This window comes from Talaromyces proteolyticus, assembly GCF_021365285.1.
Source record: "Talaromyces proteolyticus strain PMI_201 chromosome Unknown BGW36scaffold_11, whole genome shotgun sequence".
Classification (NCBI taxonomy): domain Eukaryota; kingdom Fungi; phylum Ascomycota; class Eurotiomycetes; order Eurotiales; family Trichocomaceae; genus Talaromyces; species Talaromyces proteolyticus.
The window spans coordinates 215,272-232,730 of NW_025764287.1; the positions used below are offsets into that span (position 1 = coordinate 215,272).

Genomic DNA, 17,459 nt, shown 5'->3' on the forward strand with positions numbered 1-17,459 from the left:
GGCTTTCTTTTCGGATCTCCAGTGGAGCGGAATAAATAAAGAGTGTGGAAATATGAAGGAAGGTTCGAATATCTGACGCCATACATCCTTTTCCAACATAATATCGACAATTGAATAAGGGCAGAGACCGCGGTGATAGAGAGCGCTAGCATGTCATTGCCCTTCCTTTCTTCATCCAGATACTACGTCCCAAAATGTGGTTATGTTGGAACCCCTCGATTCTTTTGTGGAAGCTTTACAGGCCTCAGTCGCTTTGCAGCTTGTTGAGCTGCCACTATCTGTTCAATTCGTTTTTGAGGGACGATGGTAGGACCCATCGGAAAGACAGGAGAGGGAGGAACTCCGTAAAATGATGATTTCCAGTTCCGAGCTATCATTGGAAAGTAAGCTCGAGTGAAGTTCAAGTCAGAGAATGTGATCGTCTTGCAGCTCCTAGCCACTACCATTTGTCGACAGCCACACAGGGCCAGCCGAAATTGAGGATCGGCTACAATTCCATTGTCAATTATTATTTGTTGAGGTCATTCCACGTTAATAACGCACCTTGTTCTTCGTGTAGCAGTTCTGTCATCACATTCGCACATCGCTTCTCGTGTAGGATGACATGATATGCCAACGTTGATCCAATTAGCCCTGACAGTGACTCTGTCTCACCATGTCGCCAGCTCACTTGCAGGCATCCGGGCTCATTGCTTTTTCTAGCGCAAATATCGCGCGGCATCCACCGAAGTTGGTCGCTCACACCACGTAAAATCCCTTCCTAGTCGCGTATATTGAGTCTGTACATGAAACCCAAAATTGCTCGGATCATTTCCTCGATGATATGGTCACAAACGAAACGATCATTCGGGACAAAATCCCTGCATCTATACTTCCCGTGTGTCTCTTCATAGCTTAGCCACCTCTGGTGAATGTTCAAGGTTTTTTTGTTCCGATCCACCACTATGTCAACATCATTGTTTTCACTGTTGACGAACTGAATCTTCATTTCCTTCGTTTCCATCCAAAGTGACAACGTGGCTTTCAGACCCCGCTCGATGTTCCTCGCGAATATTGTCACTGGAGCTTTGCATACGGTGGCTTTTTGAAACAAATGTATCTGCTCCTCATGGGCAGTTCTGATCAGTGAATCCGACCGTAGCATATTCCAAAGAGTATCTGGCAAACAAGCAGGGTTTTTTTTTAGACCGTTTTTGATCTTCTCAATACTCTGTACTAAGTAAGTTCACTGCGCACTTGTCGGGAAGCTAGATCTCGAGGTCCGTACCTGGGATCCATAACGTTCACAATAGTAGAAATCGCTGCCTTTTGCTTCGCTGAGAAGAAACTTCCATATTAGAGATCTTGTCGAGCTTTCTAAAAGTTGATCCGCAGATTCGACATCTGGGGCAGATGGGAAGTTTCGAAGCAAATCGACATATCTGGGGAGGACGACGGCCTCATCTTTTTGAATCGCTGCTTCCCAGATCTGGCGTAGAAGATTTGCTTCTTCGGACGTGTCAACCAACCTCTGTCTATCACGGTTGACTTTGCCATTGGCAAAATTATAACCAAACTTGTAAGAGCGTACATCCAACGCTTGTGAGGGGAGAAGTAAACCCTTCAAGTACACCCGACCCTGGAATTTCGGGTCCAATATAAGGTCACCGTGATCGGTTTCAACGATAGCTGAGGGATATGAGAGCCCGCGAATATCTAGAGATACATTCAACCAGCTTTTAAATATATCAAGCGAAACTCCGTCACTGAGAGGTTTGTCTCCCGATCCGATGGTTACGCAAACATCTCTCCATATGCGAGGCCTGAAGCAGTCCATATCGTGAGCAAAGTTGGTCTCATCTGAGGGAGTTACTGCTGTCGAAGGAACGAGTAAACAGTGCAGTTGACGATCTGACAGTCCTCGAAATACGAAGCTCCATGTACAATTGTTAGAATAAATGTTGAATCTGTGACCTTTTCGAGACAGGACCATTGCCGCAATCTTGAGTCCTTCTCCGTGACACCCCGCAAGGCTGGAGTTGATTTGCTTTGAGGTATTTCCTAGCTGGAGAGCCTCCGGCTGAAGTTGAGCACAGGCATTGGCTACGGTGACTGTACCCGATTCCTTCTCATACCGGATAAAACCCAAAGTCTGTTTTTCACCAGTATCTCCCGATGGTATCTGTAAAGTGATAGATATGAATCCCTCATCTTCGCTGTAGCATGGCTGGAATGCATGACGGTTTACTGAGAATGTGTCCAGAATGGAGTCCTTCCTGTGCAAGTTAGATCAGGTTGATGACAACAGGAGAGGAAGATTAACCAGTTTTGGTACAGCTCCCTAAAGGCGGCAGTTGTATCCCAAGATTGTACGTAGTTGGACGATATTCCAAGCGGGATCTGCCTCGGACACTTCTGCAGAGAACTATCCACATCATTCTCTATGCTGTACGCATGATTCTCTTTGTATTCGTTAGCTCTTTCTGCTAGGTAGCGCAACGTCCGGTACTCCTACCTCTCACCGTCATTGTACAGTCGAAGCGAGCGGTTTTGAGAGAGCGGTATGTGGCGTGTGGCCGAAAAGTGTATGTTTGGCTCCTTTGACAGACAGACAGAAAACCATATAGGATGTTACATTTGTATAAAAGGAGAGCAGGTGCACTTCAAAACATTTAGTGTTCTAATATGGAATCACCACCTTGATAGGTTCAAAGTGTTTCCGTTGGTAGACCTGCTACTATCCTATAGTATTTACTTATCACGAATACCCCCTCCGTACTCTGTATACAGTCCCCACTGTGTTTGACATAATTTCTGCATGGTCTTTGCAGTCATCCTCGAAGTCTGTTTGACCAGCAAACAGATGATGATTACTCGCTCGCCCCACCGCTAAGGCTTCAGGGTGGATTGCACTTCCTTTGATCGGGCATCCATTTATAAATAAAGGAAAAGCTACCAATCAGTTTCATTCAGCCATGAACCTAGAGCTTAGCAGTGGGGCCTTGGAATAATCAACACATGTGTTTGCTAGTCAAACCAATTTTGAGAATGACTATAGAGTAGTCCATTGTCAGTTGGATTGCAATACCATGTTGAATAACCCACATCACAATTCCTGCAGTGTTTGAAAATACTACCAGGTAATACAATCTTGAAAGATCTCTATTAGAGCCCTCATAGTGGTTAAACTTTCTGTTGCTAGATTGATCTGTTCAACAAGCCTGTCATTTAGAAGTTAAACCTTGATAATCTTATATACTAATACTGTAGCAATATTCTTTATTATATGGTATACTTCAGCGCTTGATTGATGCACGACTTGTAACTAGTGATCCTACGGTGTTCGTATAGACTCATAGTTGTTATGAAATGGATTTAGCGACTAATACTAGCTAAATAAGAAACAAGTAAACGTAATCTTGGTACAGTCATTCTCAAAATCAGTTTGACCGTAAAAACACGTGTGAGTTATTCCAAGACCCCACTGCTAAACTCTAGACTCATAGCTGAATGAAATTGATTGGTGGCTTTGTCCTTATCTATAAATGGACGCCTAATCAAAGGAAATGTAATCTACCCTGAAGCCTTGGCAGTGGGGTAAGCAAATAATCATCGTCTGTTTGTTGGTCAAACCGATTTCGAGAATGACTGTAACTATCACGACTTCAATCCTTCGGTCAATAGATCTATATAGATAGTAACAAAATAGTAATGTTTATGCTAGATATCTGTTACGAGACTTGTGGTATGTAGATTGATATACCTACAGAAGTTTGTTTTATACTGTGCATCAATATGTCAGTATTTATATAGAATGTTTAAACCGATAGACTCGAAATGTTTACAGCATTAGAGAATACAGCCGACCTACTTGAACCTGTGGATCCGATTTAAGCAACATACTTATAAATAGTATAAACATTACCGATCGTTTTAAACACGCTGGGTTCAATTTCACGCATTTGCGTTACGGGTATAGGTATGGCTGATCATTTTAAACACTGTGGATCCCTTGTAAGCACTATACCCGCAAATGGTATAGATACCATCGGTCTACATGAACATTGTGGATCCAGTTTAAATAATATGTCTGTAAATGGTACAGATATGGCTGATCACTTAAACACTGTAGATTCATTTCAAATAGCATGCCACTGATCTCCTTAAACACTATGGGCCCATTTTAAATATTATATATGACGGTGAGCATCCGTATATCGGTTCAACTCTCTAGTAGCTGTAGACCATGGTAGACACCCGGCGCAAGGGGCAACAATGTTTAATATAGTGGGGCATCCGTACAATAACCCTTACCGTCCTTCGTTATTTATTTCACTTCTGGCTATATGTAATATTTCTTATACATATAATAAATCATTCCTCACTGAATTAATTAATATCGTGGGGGGGGTCATTATTTAACGGCCATAGGCTGTGATTTATCACAGCCTACCCGTTCCCTGCTGGGGCGAAGGCCGCCAGAAGGTAAGCCCTGGGTGCCAGAAATTAGTTACGAAGGGTGCATTCTTGGCGCATTTACATAGCTACTGTGGTCAGATAGCTAGCCTCTACATATGGAGGCTGGGTTGCTGCCAGCTGCTGTGGTCCGCCTACTCTCCATGACATAACTCATCCCGTTCCGCGCTGGTCAAACTTAAGAGAGAAGAGAAAAACAAAAGAAACTAAAACAAATTAATACAAATTAATACCGTACAAAAGAAATGTGTCAAGCTATTATAATTTGAACCGTGTGTGAAGAGATCTATGCGTTGATTTGTTCAGAGGCCACGCAGCTCCACTCGTTCTACCAGACGCCGATTGTACGCGTTGGTAATGGGTTATTGCTTCGGATTGACGTCGAGGAGTTCGAAAAATCTAGTGTATGAGCCATTCGAGCGACTTCTACAAAGTCGGCGGGCCACACAATTTCCGATATATAATCCAAATGGCGCTCAATTTCGGCTGTAGATCGTCCCGCGGCTGTACATCATCAGCCAGGAATCGTGGGCAGGGCCACATGGAGCTTTGTATTGGCTGGTAGCCAGCCGATGGCGCTCTCTGCCAAACCACGTTCCTCCATAACACGATGTGACCAGTTAGAGTGCAATCAATTGCTATGTATGTATAATCAGTCTGGACTTTGTCGTATAATTTGTAGGTGTCGAACTTAGATTCAATACGATGTTTTGAGTATTGAGCCTGCATACTTTGATTGGCCAATTTTGATTAGCTCGATCCCGAGAATACCTCACCCCGACCCTGCCACTTTGGACCACATTATGATCATGTTTTGACTCCAAAACTTGAGGAATATGTCATCACACAATACATTTATTCAGCATAAGCAAAAATACCAATATCACAAGAACCATCCGACCTTTTGCTGTGCAACACGCCAGGATGGCGTCCCCTGTTTTGAATATGGGGTCCGGCAATTCAAAGACGGATGTATGCCCATGTGTCGTCGACACCAGCAGCATACGTGAAAGCTAGTTACTGCCGTGCTTTGCAGCCATGTGGATATCTTTGCGATGAACTGGTGGAATGGAAACCACTTCTCGAGGTGCATTTTTGCGACAGCCACCGTACTGAGGCACCATGCTACTTCTTGCAGAAGCTTCCTCTTGAAATGCGATACACACAATTTATTAACGCCCGGCGGCTGAGCCGAAAGGGCAACGATCGCTAATTACAAGTACATTTCTTAAACTAGATCTGGTCTCCTCAAGCCCGTACATAATCTGCTTTTGGCTTATGTCTTTCTTCCTCTGTCATGGCTTTCTGAATTCTCGTGGGTTAGTATTGTTGTTAGTAGGCTAGCTTAAAGGCAATTCCTTAAGTGTTCCGCGTCCTATCCTCGGCGGCTGAAGCGTGCCTGCTGTTTATGGCACGAGGGTGCGTAATATGGGTTAGTTGGTGTGGTAAGGACGACGTTTGTTGGAGATGTGTGGCATTCGAAAAGGTCTGCAATAGAGTGCAGAATTCGTGCAAGGGCGGTGGTGGGGGTTTTCCGTGGAGAAATATGTCTTTGCGGGTTATAGAAGGGGGTCGGTGTGTGTTGGAAGCGGCGTTCGAGGTCGTAAATCGAGAGGACGTGCGATGATGTCTGTTTTGGACGGGGTTGTGGAGTAGTCTTCGGTGTAGTTGGTGTAACAACGGGTGTAGGCGGTGTACTATTTTGTGCTGGTGGTGTCGGGGTTGTCGTTCGATGGGGTTTCGATGGTGTTAAAGACGGTGTCGGAGGGGGAAGAGACGGAACGGTTGCGTAGGAGGGCTCCACAGGAGAGGCTGGACGAGGGGAGAGGGGCGGCGATGGGGAAGGCGTGGTCTTCGAGGGAGGAGGAGGATGGGTGGCAGCAGCGCGTTCTGTCGCTTGGGTCAGGTATGTACTTGCTGGAGAGCGTGGTGACGACATGGATATCTGGGTAGATTGGAATTATATTCTTAGAGAGTCCTAAACTAGCATTTCTAACCTTATATAAGAATGGGATATTGCACCCCCCCTAACGCCACAGAATCTCAAAATTCTGATATTTTATTTATTATTAACCCTGTTACTGTAGCAATCCCAGTCTTGCTTAAAGATAATTAGAATCTAGTTTAATAGGAATTGTATGTGTTTTTCTAATAATTTATAACGTTTGGCGTTGCACTTTGGCAGTCCAACTCTACAAAGAGTGGGGCTGCTGAAAGAGACGGGTACTCCGTAAGTCCAATCCTGCGACCCTTTCAGGAAAGATTGTGCGAAACCTTAACTGTAAATTCCTTCAGCATTCTGAAACATCAGTCACCCAAGCCGCCATACGTATAATATCGAAGATACATTGTTGGAAAAGTGTCGGGAAATCCCAAGTGGTTTATACTTTGAGAAAGTTTGAATGTTTCATCGCTGGATCAAAATCAGCCGGTCTGTTCAGGAACCAACACGTTAATGATAATTTAAATACCAACATAGCTATTCTTCTTCATCGGACCCCAAATAACTTTTTCATAGTCAGTCCATGAGGCGTGAATGAATCAACTCAACTGAGCACTTCCTACTTCTTTGACCTGGGAAACCGAGACTTAAAGCCACCATGAATAGTGTAAAACTTGCCAAGACGCCATTGACGCTGAGCTTGATCCTTTGCATAACTTTATACTTCAATGTAGTCGACGCATTTTTCAATTTGACTTGTCGCTGCTTTCCAGGTGATAGCTGTTGGCCGACGACACATCAATGGGACAATTTCAACATGACTATTGAAGGGAGGCTTATAGCCACGGTACCTATTGCAAGCTATTGCCATAATGATGCTTTTGCGCCTTATGATGAGCAAAAATGTGCACATTTAAAGTCCATATGGGGCTTTCCAAAAACGCACTACGAAAGTTCGTCCTCAATAATGGCCCCTTACTTCGCTAATCAGAGCTGCGATCCATTCCTTGCCAGAGACGCTCCATGTCGGATCGGAACGCACGTTCAATATACAGTCAATGCTACCAATTTCTTTGATATCCAGAAAACCATCGCGTTCTCCAAAGAACACAACATTCGCCTTGTCATTCGTAATACAGGGCATGATTATCTAGGAAAGTCCACGGGGCCTGGGGCATTGGGCATCTGGACTCACCATTTCAAGGATATTGAAGTTATTGATTACAGTTCTCGTTATTATACGGGAAAAGCTGTCAAGGTTGGTGCTGGAGTCCAGATGTTTGAAATAAATGAGGTCGTGCACGCGCACAACCTGGTAGTAGTTGGCGGAAATTGCCAAACCATCGGTTTCGCTGGAGGATATTCACAAGGGGGAGGTCATGGGCAACTCGCATCTACATTCGGTCTTGCAGCGGATCAAATCTTGGAATTTGAAGTGATAACATCGGAAACAAAGATTTTGACGGCTTCACAATCTTTGAATGAGGATCTATACTGGGCCCTTGCCGGTGGAGGCGGTGGTACATTCGGTGTTGTACTGTCTATGACTAGTAAAGCTCACCCAGAACTTCGCACCGCTGCAGCAAATTTGACTTTTACAAATGCTGGAATCTCACGGGACACTTTTTTCAATGCCGCAAAGATATTCATCACAGGTCTCGGCCCTATACTAGATGCTGGTGGGGTGAGTATTTGGCTATTAACAGAATCGATGTTTACTACTACACCCACGACGATCCCAGGTGGAAGCAAAGACCAATTGCAAAAGTTGATGGACCCTATTTTGCAGACGCTAAAACGTGACAACGTCACATATAGTAACGACCCCCGTCTACAGTTAAAGTGAGTCACTGACGAGAAATAGGGTACTTCATAGAGGATTTCCCATCCTATTATGAAAGCTATCAAGTGATGAATCCAGTATCCAACATTACAGAAGCTCAACTAGGGGGTCGCCTTATCCCACGGTCTCTGTTGGATTCAAGTCCTGGAGTTATTATGAACGCGTTTCGAAATATTCTTACATTGAAAAATACCGCTCTACTTTCCGGAGTCTCTGTAAACGTCTCAAGGCAAGCAGATGTCCAAAGAAACTCCGTCAATCCCGCTTGGCGTGATGCTGCGATAGACCTTGTAGTTGGAACGTACGTCCACCCCATTCAGATATTCCAAACACAACTAATAAGTAGTCAAAGGTCCTGGAACTATACCAATTGGGATAATGATCTAGCCAATAGAGAGCTCATCACCAACAAGCTACTCCCTGAGCTAGAGAAAATAACGCCAGGAGGGGGCGCGTATCTTAATGAGGCGGACTCGGCCCAACCAGATTGGAAACAAGTTTTCTATGGATCAAACTATGATCGCCTTAGAGATATCAAACAAAAGTACGACCCGGACGATACCTTCTATGCTATCACTGCTGTTGGAAGTGAGCATTGGACGCAGAAAGCAGATGGAAGGTTATGCACAAGCTGAACAGCGCAACTACCCTCGTGACTATGACGGGTGTGATCGAAAAGGTGCTCAGGCCTTCCACCGAAGAGATAATCTTTTGACACACCAACACGGCGTACATGGAGGCTTGTCACCAGAGCAGCAGTGGCGATTTCAACAACGCCGTGCAGACTCAGATGCATCGTTGAGTGATCAAATTTGCCGCCAGACCTTGAGAGGTCAGATGGTGGTAAACTCAATGATGTCACCATGGATGATGTCTTAGAAGGCCCAAATTCCCGCAAAGCTGTCACGACAGAAGGAGAGATTAATGTGGTTGATATTCTACGGCCGGCTCCAAACCTAAGATTGATTTTAACTGATAGCGACGGTGTAAATGTTGTAAAGGATTTAGATTTCGGAGACGGGCAACTCAAGGAGATTAAAACATTTAGAGGTGCAAGTGGAACAGCTGAAACAAGAAATGAGAGAGTTGAAGCAGCATCTGGACTCTTTTGAGAGCCAGGCTGTTCCAAGTTACAAGAGTCAGGCTGTTCTTACTTACAAGATAAGTGGAGTGGAGGTAGGGTACTGGACTGGGGCCATATTTGGTTTTCCTTCCTTTGTATCCTAATCCAACGTTCTACTTATCTCGGGTTAGCGGCTGCACAGCTTTAGAATTAAGAACAGGAAATCCGCAGGTCCTTGCATTACGACTCAAAATAGAAATGACAGGGTGATGATGACTCTCTGTCAATGCATATCTACAAGACTCCAAACATACTGTCCAGTACCGGGAAGTCATCTATTCTCTCAAGGTTAACCGGGACAGCCACTTTCTTCGTCTCTGCGTTGTTCTGGAAAGTAAAGGATAACTGGCCGAGATGGATCCATTCTAGGTCCTTGAAGGCAGCGGCATACTTCTCTGCGTACCTAATCATGCGCCGAGAGTGTAGTGTTTCCCACCTGGAGTGTAGGTCATTTGGCAGAGAATTCTCGCTTAGATTCTCACCTAGAGAATTTCGCATGAACCGAATACGTTCATCAAGATCCTGTCTAAGTAAAGAATAATAATTGTCAACGTCTTCAACCGTTGAATCATTATTGATTCGGTATGAATCTCAGGTGATTGCGATTTTCTTCAGTCTGCGCAAAGGAAATAAAATGCTTTGTGTAGCATCATGATCAACCAACCAGTTGTGTTTCCACCTGGTTTGGTTGCCGGAACTGATGTGCAACTGCTCTAGATTGGTCAGGGAAGAAAGAGCGATAAGAGAAGACTTTGGGATCATCATCCCATTCCACCGCATTGAAAGAACCCTTAAATTAGGAAATGATGCCAAGACAGGAAGTATGCGGTCTAGGAGGGCAGTGGACTGGCTGTAACGAATGGCGAAGCCCGTCAACTGATTATTGTGATCCAATACTTGAAGCGATACCATTTGACGGATAGTGCAGCTGTTCCAGACAAGATATTGAATGGACTCATGATATCCCATCTGATCTAAACATTCCCTCGTAATTGAATCGTCAAAGTCGACAACCAAAGTCGATAATCTTTTGCTTCGCAGGAGGCTTTGCAACGTCAGTTGACTGACCATTGTACCGGTTTCAATCTGGAGGAAACGGAGATTAGGAAAATTTGCGGTAAAAGACATTCGCTTATCTTGACTGTTGAGAAAATGTCGGTGGCTGAGCTTTAGGTATCGTAAGGAGGAGCAACATGCCGAAAAAAGACTACTCCAAAGGCAGGAAGAGTCGGCTATGTTGCGCCCATAATGAAACCCGAAATCCCACGTGATGTCGATGTCGAGGCTCTCGAGCTGCCAGGGATCTCCGTCTAGAGGGACTGTGACATATTCGGACTCAATGCTACCATGCAACTTGAGATGTTTGATCGCTGAGACTGCCAAACAATTGAAAAGGTGGCAATCAATGGTACTTCCATTCTCCCAGCATAGGGCTTCTAGGTGGGGTAGAGTGGAAATAACAAGAGAAAAACTGGGATTATAGACGTGATTAATTCTTGTTGTCATGTTCCCCACTGATTGCTTCCATTGATTCGTGCTAGCAGTGTCATCACGATCGTTGTCATCAACATTACCATCGTCGTCCCCAGGGCGCATATTCCGAATCTCCTTCCAGTACTGGTTTGAGTTTGTCCTTATGCTACGAATACATGCCCCCAGTGATGGTCGGCGTGTAAGGCCGTTCCCTGACCTAAGTCGCTCAGCAGCTTCGCCTATAAGGATACCAAGAACACAGGAGGATCGAGGGCTGTAGTCAATTACCACATCGCGAAACTGGCAAGATCGCGCTAACTGACGGCAATCCCAGTTAACGAGCGCAAGAGCAGCCAGACTAGTCTTGTCCGTGTCGATATATCTGATAATCAAGGACCGAATTTCAACCGGAAGTTTTAGGAAATGATTATCCTGCGTAGGAGCCGGCCTACCTTCCATGACCCGGTCCAGAGTCAGTGGCGAAGGGACGAAGTCCTCAGAAATTAGGTTTTTGGGGCCCATGATGGTGGGCTATATGACAGACATAAGCATGAGAAGCTTGGGGGATCGATGTCGAATGATCAGCGACTGTCAACAAAGGCGGAGTATTTAAGCCCCACATCTTGTTTTTCATCTGCATGGATATTCAAAGCTCCAGGAGAAGACGAAATCCCGACGCGAGTGTGGAAACAAATCTGGCCATACGTCAGCGAGGAGATCTTTCAGATCTTCACGGCATCAATCAACCTCGGACATTACCCTCGACAGTGGAAAAGAGTGAGAATTGTGGGTTCTCCGGAAGCCGAACAAACCGGGCTATGCCATCCCGGAAGCGTACCGGCCGATCTCACTCCTCAACACACTCGGCAAGGTCCTGGAAGTAGTTATCGCAAAACGCCTCGCATACTATGCAGAAACCTATAATCTGCTACCGAACACTCAAGTTTGGGGTAGGCCAGGACGAAACACTGAACAGGCACTATTAATACTGTCTGACGCAATCGACAAGGCGTGGCTGCGATCAAGGGCATCTGTTCCCTATATAGCATTCTACTTAAAAAGGATTATCGGCTTGAAAATGGAAAATGAAACTTGACAATCGATGAGAAGGCAGATGAGAAGGCACTACGACATTCCCTATCATGCAGGGAGTCACCACCAGGGGCCCAATGCCATGCTTTTCGTATTGATCGATGTCCGTGAGCATCGTTGTTTTCATTGATATTTTGTCAAGATGTTTGCGTAACCAGCAGAACGCTGTACCACATTGCGAACAGCGAGGTTGTCTTGCAGAGCCTTGGCTTGACGCATTCCAGTGAGTTTAGAAAATAATCATGTTGCAGCAAGCTGTTGTTTCTTGGTGAAAAGACTTTCGGGGCCGGGAGTGAAGCGTCTTCCCCAGAGAGGAGCTGGCCCGTGATTGCCCACTGCGCCCCGCCGCCGGCGGCCCCTCATTACTTTCTCTCTCTGCAGAACAAAACAACGACAGCAACAACAATGCCTGCTATCGAGGCGACATGATCTCTGGCGCCTGGCCTGAAAAGCAACCCCATCATATGACATTATATTCAACTCGTTTCTGCGTGCGCCATGGTGCTACACCCCGCCAGAGCCAGCAAAGCACCACCGCGACGGCTAAATGTGACCCCGGCGCTTTCTCAGTCGCAGGTCATTTCCTGGCGTTTCTCGAGCGCGCCGCCTAAACCTGCCAGACACGTCGAACAGCCTGCCAAAGATCCCGTCGAGGCTACATCGCAGTCTAAACATGCTGCGAAGAATGATTACCCCGAGAATAGTGAACAGACAAAAAACAGCCAGGGGCGGCACAGCAGCTCTGCCTTAACTAAAAAGGCCTCGACCGAACCCATTCAACATGCGGAAGTCTCGCTGATAGCGTCGGTGTTGAATTTGTTCTGTGCGTTGCCAACTGGGCTCGACCTCTCCAAGGAGGATGAAGAATTATTGAAATTTTACCTGACCGGTGTATCGCGAGATGTTTATGGAATTCGGGGAGACGCCGTTTTCAACCCTGTCCGCGATATCAGTTTTGCCCTGTCTCTCCGGTCGTCGATGACACTACAATGGATGCTTATAGCCGCTGCAGGCTTTGTCGCAGGTCGCCGAGGAGAGGGCCTGTCAGCGTCGATATTCCGTCGCAAATCAATCGCATACCAAACGATGCGTAAAAATCTCATTAACAGTCCAGCAAAGGGTCCCGTTTCTGACTACTTGGTCGACATGCTCATCATGGCAACCATGACTGAGTCACGCTTATCCCAGCGCGATGCTTCGAATATACATCTTAGAGGATACGAAAGAGCCGTTCAGACAAGAGGAGGGCTGAGGAAGATGATTCTGGCCTCCAAAACACATTTAATATTGTTTACAAGCCACTTGATGCCGTATCTTATTTCCGCACCACCCGCAACTGATGTCGTACTCGGGCCTGAAGCTCTCGGGTATGCCTTGCGAATACTCGAGATTATTGCCAGAGGGGAAAATGCCGTCGACCCATCCGACCGACTGTTTACGAGCCCATCCGCAAGTAACGAATTCACGCCGTCAATGAACCTTAATCTCAATGAAACAATTCGTCTCCTGCTAGTATCCGGCCTTCTCTGCCGTTATCTATGGCCCAACTTTTCGATATATAGCCGTTACGCCCTTCAAACAGCTCAGTACCTCACTCTTTTCACTGTTCTGACGGGGATCTGGCGTCTCCGTGATCGATCGCCACGAGTCAAGCTCTTTCTACACCGCCTCAATGTCGCGCTTGTTCGAAGCGGCGACCATAATAACCAAGGACAGATCTTGCTCACTATGGAAGGGTTAATGTGGATCACCATCAAAGCCGCCTTTGATGCTCTCGAGGGTGTCCGTGACTGCCAAGCTAGTCTTATTGTTGACTCCATGTCCGCCCTGAAGCTTTTCCGTGCTGCTGATGAAACCGTCAGGCGGAGGCTTATTGAGCATATATATCAAATACTCGTGGAGGGGATTGACTGCTCCATGTTACTGAGGAACTTGAGGAACTCCGAGGCTGTGGGGGCGATGACATTACGAATACAAGACTATGGGAACTTCAGTCGAGACATCAACGAGACCACTTGAGCAGGTCACTACCAGCCGCTATCCTGAGCGACAGTATGTCTATGTGACAGGCAATCCAAAACTAGCCAAACAAGTCGGGGCAAAGGAGACAGTGGTTCACGTATTGGTGGACTACCCGAAACTTAAATACTTACGAGCTACGAAGGAGATTGGGGATGCATTCAACAATATATCGTGTATGTTGAAAGGAGGGGGACCAGGACAAACAAGTAAGGAAGGTAAGATCAACAACACCGCACAAAGCAGCAGCATTCTTGGTGCTGCGTTGGACTTTGCGGAGGCATCTGAAAGGTTTCGAAGCTGCGCCGCCAGGGTCGCACAACAGAACCCCAAGCCCATAGGCCATCACGGGTCTTGACGAGGCTCCAAATTTGTCGGTATGTAATTGATCACTGTAATTAGATAGATAGAGATAGCTAGAGCAACACCCTGCATATCGCTTCGGCGAGGGGACAGCGTATGAATACACACACACACACACACACACACACACACACACACACACACTGTGTATATGCATAAGTCCGGACCGCTATTCCTCACACAGTATCCACAGTGTTTAAAAATTATTGTTAGTTTGCCATGCAATATTGACGCACAGTCCCCACAGTGTTTAAAAACATCCTTGTTGATTCTCTATGTAATGTTGAATAGTCTCTGTGAAGTTCCTGCAGTGATTAAAAATCATACAGTAATTCATGCAGTCTCCACAGTGTTTAAAAACTATGGTTGCTGGCTTACTATACTATGCACAAAGTCAACTAATCCCTGTCAGAGTCCCCGCAGTGTTTAAAAATCATAGTTTGTTCTCAATGCAGACCTTGCACAGTGTCCACGGTGTTTGAAATGTCTGGTAGCCCGCCTATTCTTGCAGGGATCATTCAATGTATAATGAACTAACATCTTGTAAACACTGCGGAGACTGTGACAGGGATTATTCAATACAATTCCTCACTGTTATACAGCGTATATAATGGTTAGAATGGACCCATAGTGTTTAAGTATTCTAGTTTTAAATTGATACATTAGCAAACTATATCGGTAGTGCCCGAACACGCACTAAGTTTCCTTCGGCGATTGGGCCATTTTATCTCCGTTATCGAGCTAACTTAATTTACCCAACACTGCTTAGGTAATAACGCACGTGATTTTGCGGTCATTGTTATGACAACACGGCGTCAAATTAAGCATATCATCGCGTTCACTCTCATCTTTTTGCTATAGCATAATCCAGCCACATAAATCTGCATGGTTTGCTTTCTGTATCATCCTTTTCATAGGCAAAACGAATTTTTTCTCCTCACAATATTTTAGTCCATTTCTATGACTCTCTATGACGAGAATATCCTTCTTCAGCGAGCGCCGTACGGTGATCCAATAACACATATCCCTACATCCCTCAAATTCGACCCAAACTATGATATATACTTTCGTCATCCGGCCTATCCAGACCCTCATGATATTTTGATAATTCTCCCTGGTCTTGACCATCCGCATGGAGGAATCCATCATCAGCTGGCTCTCGATGCGTGCGCTATCCTTGCCAATAACAGATATGAGGGTTGGTTTACAGAGGATAGAGAGGGAAATGAACGTGTCAATGTTCCTTTGAGTGGAATTCTCAGAAAACGCAACTATTATTTTCGAGTGTCGGACCATTATCAAGGTCTGCATAATCTTCTCCCCTTCAAATCCAAGCTAAGAGATAATTGTTAGATCTGTACCCCATTGTGCCAAGTTTTGAAGACTGGATATTTCCTCATAACAACGTTCCATCCTCGTGGAAACTCGACATTCCCCGTGCTCCGAACCATCCAACCCCAAGAGAAAGCACATTAATGGAAGCAACGCTTTCACGGGACATCCGATGTCGTATTACAAACCATATTGAGGGAACGGAATGCGCCCACCTTATTCCCCGAAGCCAAAGCGTCTGGTTCCAGAGAAACTTGATGGTCAGATACGGCAAAACCAGTCGGCCTGGCTCCGAGCCTATAGACACTCCTCGAAACGTGCTGCTTTTACGATCCGATATACATACCTCATTCGATTATAAGCGATTTACATTTGTTCCGAAGCCCCAGTATGCCACAAGTGGAGATAACCTAGAGGTGGGGAGTGAATCAGATGCATATGTTACTCATGTTTTCCGTTCCTCTGACCCTCACGAGCTGACGTCGCTTTACCATGGTGTGAAACTGCAAATTCTTACTGGTGTGGCTTCGGAGTATTTGTTCGCCCGGTTTGCGTGGACAATTTTTCAATTTATCCCAATATTTATACAAGCTGGCGTTCATCGTCGTGTGGCTGTGTATGAGCCTGCGAACAGTTTGAGCAGCTCCGTTGCGAGTACAGAACCTTCTGTAAAAACTCTTAGCGGAGACGAATGCCGATTTTTACCACTTCGGAACAAGCCTAGGAGCTCAAGCCCAAAGAAAAGAAAGCCAGAGGAGGACATTGGAGACGCAGACCTGGATTATAGGAGAGGACGATGCAGGACAAGGAGAGATGAGGACGCATCGGCCATGGGGTCATTCGATTCGGGACTTACAGCAGACGGACCATGGTATCAAAGTTCCGCGTCGGAGGCCACTGAGGATACTGATCTATCAGATCCAGACCTAGACAAGAGCGGGTTAAACTCCCATACGTCTTATATAGATGACCAGCTTCTCATATGATCGAAGATGGCCAGGTCTGAGAAGGACATGGGCCGTTTGTCTATAAATGAATTTAATATTATTCTCATGTGTTATAGGGCGCAAAAATGAATTCGATGGACCTCTAATGATGGACCTGGATAAAGTGGATTAGCGGTGTTATTTACCTAGAATAGATTATGACAATCAATTGGTGGCACCACTCCCTTGATTCATCAACCCTGCGCTGTTTTTTACTAGTCCTCTTTAGGGTTAGTTTGTGTACAAGCATCCCAGAAATTAGACATAAATCGGGCCGAAGGCCCTTACATTACCCACATCTGTTGAGAATTATCAGGTTTGATCCTTGGTTTGTGTTAGTCATATTATTACTTCCAGACATGCTATCAGCAATGCTAAGAGTCATTTCATTACTCTTAAAGAGAAGTTTGAATTCAAGTCTATGTTCCGAGGTTCAAAGAATATCGGTGAACTGCTAAGTAGACATCATCAAACGAAAGCTATGATATACAATAGCACGACTTGACGTCAGCCAGGTAGTGAATAAGGAGGAAGAGGACATGGCGTGCACTCAATCCACCAAGGCTCTTACTGATTGATTTTGACTATGCATTTTCTACTCCCTACTAGCTTGTACGTGAGTTTTTGTTTGAAATGAGTCGTGACCGGAAGAGAGCGGTAAGATAGATGTCCATTTCTTAAAGTTTGCTTGAACTGGCAAGGAGATACTACATTATTAATCTGAACATCCGGTGGTTAGTTGACGGCTTCCTCATCTTACATTGAACATACCTATTGATACTGAGCCGCCGTTCCTACTGGCCCCAGATATTCGATGCAAATGCACCTGCA

General features: G+C 45.4%; 6 protein-coding genes across 6 annotated transcripts; 3 read left to right on the forward strand and 3 right to left on the reverse strand.

Annotated features, from left to right (window-relative positions):
* Positions 1-200: 200 nt before the first annotated feature.
* Positions 201-2,382, reverse strand: BGW36DRAFT_303752 (uncharacterized protein; the record flags this gene model as incomplete). Its single annotated transcript, XM_046211912.1, has 6 exons — positions 201-429; positions 645-698; positions 786-1,210; positions 1,268-1,578; positions 1,618-2,255; positions 2,303-2,382. Coding segments are annotated over 6 exons (1,737 nt in total), but the record flags the coding sequence as incomplete, so codon positions are not given.
* Positions 2,383-5,542: 3,160 nt separating this feature from the next.
* BGW36DRAFT_410440 (uncharacterized protein) lies at positions 5,543-6,394 on the reverse strand (the record flags this gene model as incomplete). Its single annotated transcript, XM_046219141.1, has 1 exon — positions 5,543-6,394. One exon carries the CDS (start codon positions 6,392-6,394, stop codon positions 5,831-5,833), a length of 564 nt encoding a protein of 187 aa, XP_046067850.1. The 3' UTR covers positions 5,543-5,830.
* A 661-nt stretch (positions 6,395-7,055) lies between these two features.
* On the forward strand, positions 7,056-8,875 carry BGW36DRAFT_400031 (uncharacterized protein; the record flags this gene model as incomplete). The annotated part of the gene is made up of 3 exons (XM_046218590.1): positions 7,056-8,214; positions 8,262-8,541; positions 8,593-8,875. The coding sequence occupies 3 exons, from the start codon at positions 7,056-7,058 to the stop codon at positions 8,873-8,875; spliced, it is 1,722 nt and encodes a 573-aa protein (XP_046067851.1).
* A 722-nt stretch (positions 8,876-9,597) lies between these two features.
* On the reverse strand, positions 9,598-11,358 carry BGW36DRAFT_400032 (uncharacterized protein; the record flags this gene model as incomplete). The annotated part of the gene is made up of 5 exons (XM_046218591.1): positions 9,598-9,885; positions 9,916-9,953; positions 10,062-10,113; positions 10,153-10,239; positions 10,261-11,358. The coding sequence occupies 5 exons, from the start codon at positions 11,356-11,358 to the stop codon at positions 9,598-9,600; spliced, it is 1,563 nt and encodes a 520-aa protein (XP_046067852.1).
* A 1,068-nt stretch (positions 11,359-12,426) lies between these two features.
* On the forward strand, positions 12,427-13,947 carry BGW36DRAFT_362887 (uncharacterized protein; the record flags this gene model as incomplete). The annotated part of the gene is made up of 1 exon (XM_046214412.1): positions 12,427-13,947. The coding sequence occupies one exon, from the start codon at positions 12,427-12,429 to the stop codon at positions 13,945-13,947; it is 1,521 nt and encodes a 506-aa protein (XP_046067853.1).
* A 1,204-nt stretch (positions 13,948-15,151) lies between these two features.
* On the forward strand, positions 15,152-16,880 carry BGW36DRAFT_386495 (uncharacterized protein). The gene is made up of 2 exons (XM_046217011.1): positions 15,152-15,613; positions 15,664-16,880. Exons 1-2 carry the CDS (start codon positions 15,271-15,273, stop codon positions 16,626-16,628), a joined length of 1,308 nt encoding a protein of 435 aa, XP_046067854.1. The 5' UTR covers positions 15,152-15,270; the 3' UTR covers positions 16,629-16,880.
* The last annotated feature ends 579 nt before the right edge of the window (positions 16,881-17,459 follow it).

Bases quoted from the DNA above. Each gene is read 5' to 3' on its own strand.
- BGW36DRAFT_386495 (XM_046217011.1), top strand. From the start codon at position 15,271: ATGACTCTCTATGACGAGAATATCCTTCTTCAGCGAGCGCCGTACGGT. The intron at 15,614-15,663 runs GTCTGCATAATC...GATAATTGTTAG, and splicing joins AGTGTCGGACCATTATCAAG to ATCTGTACCCCATTGTGCCA.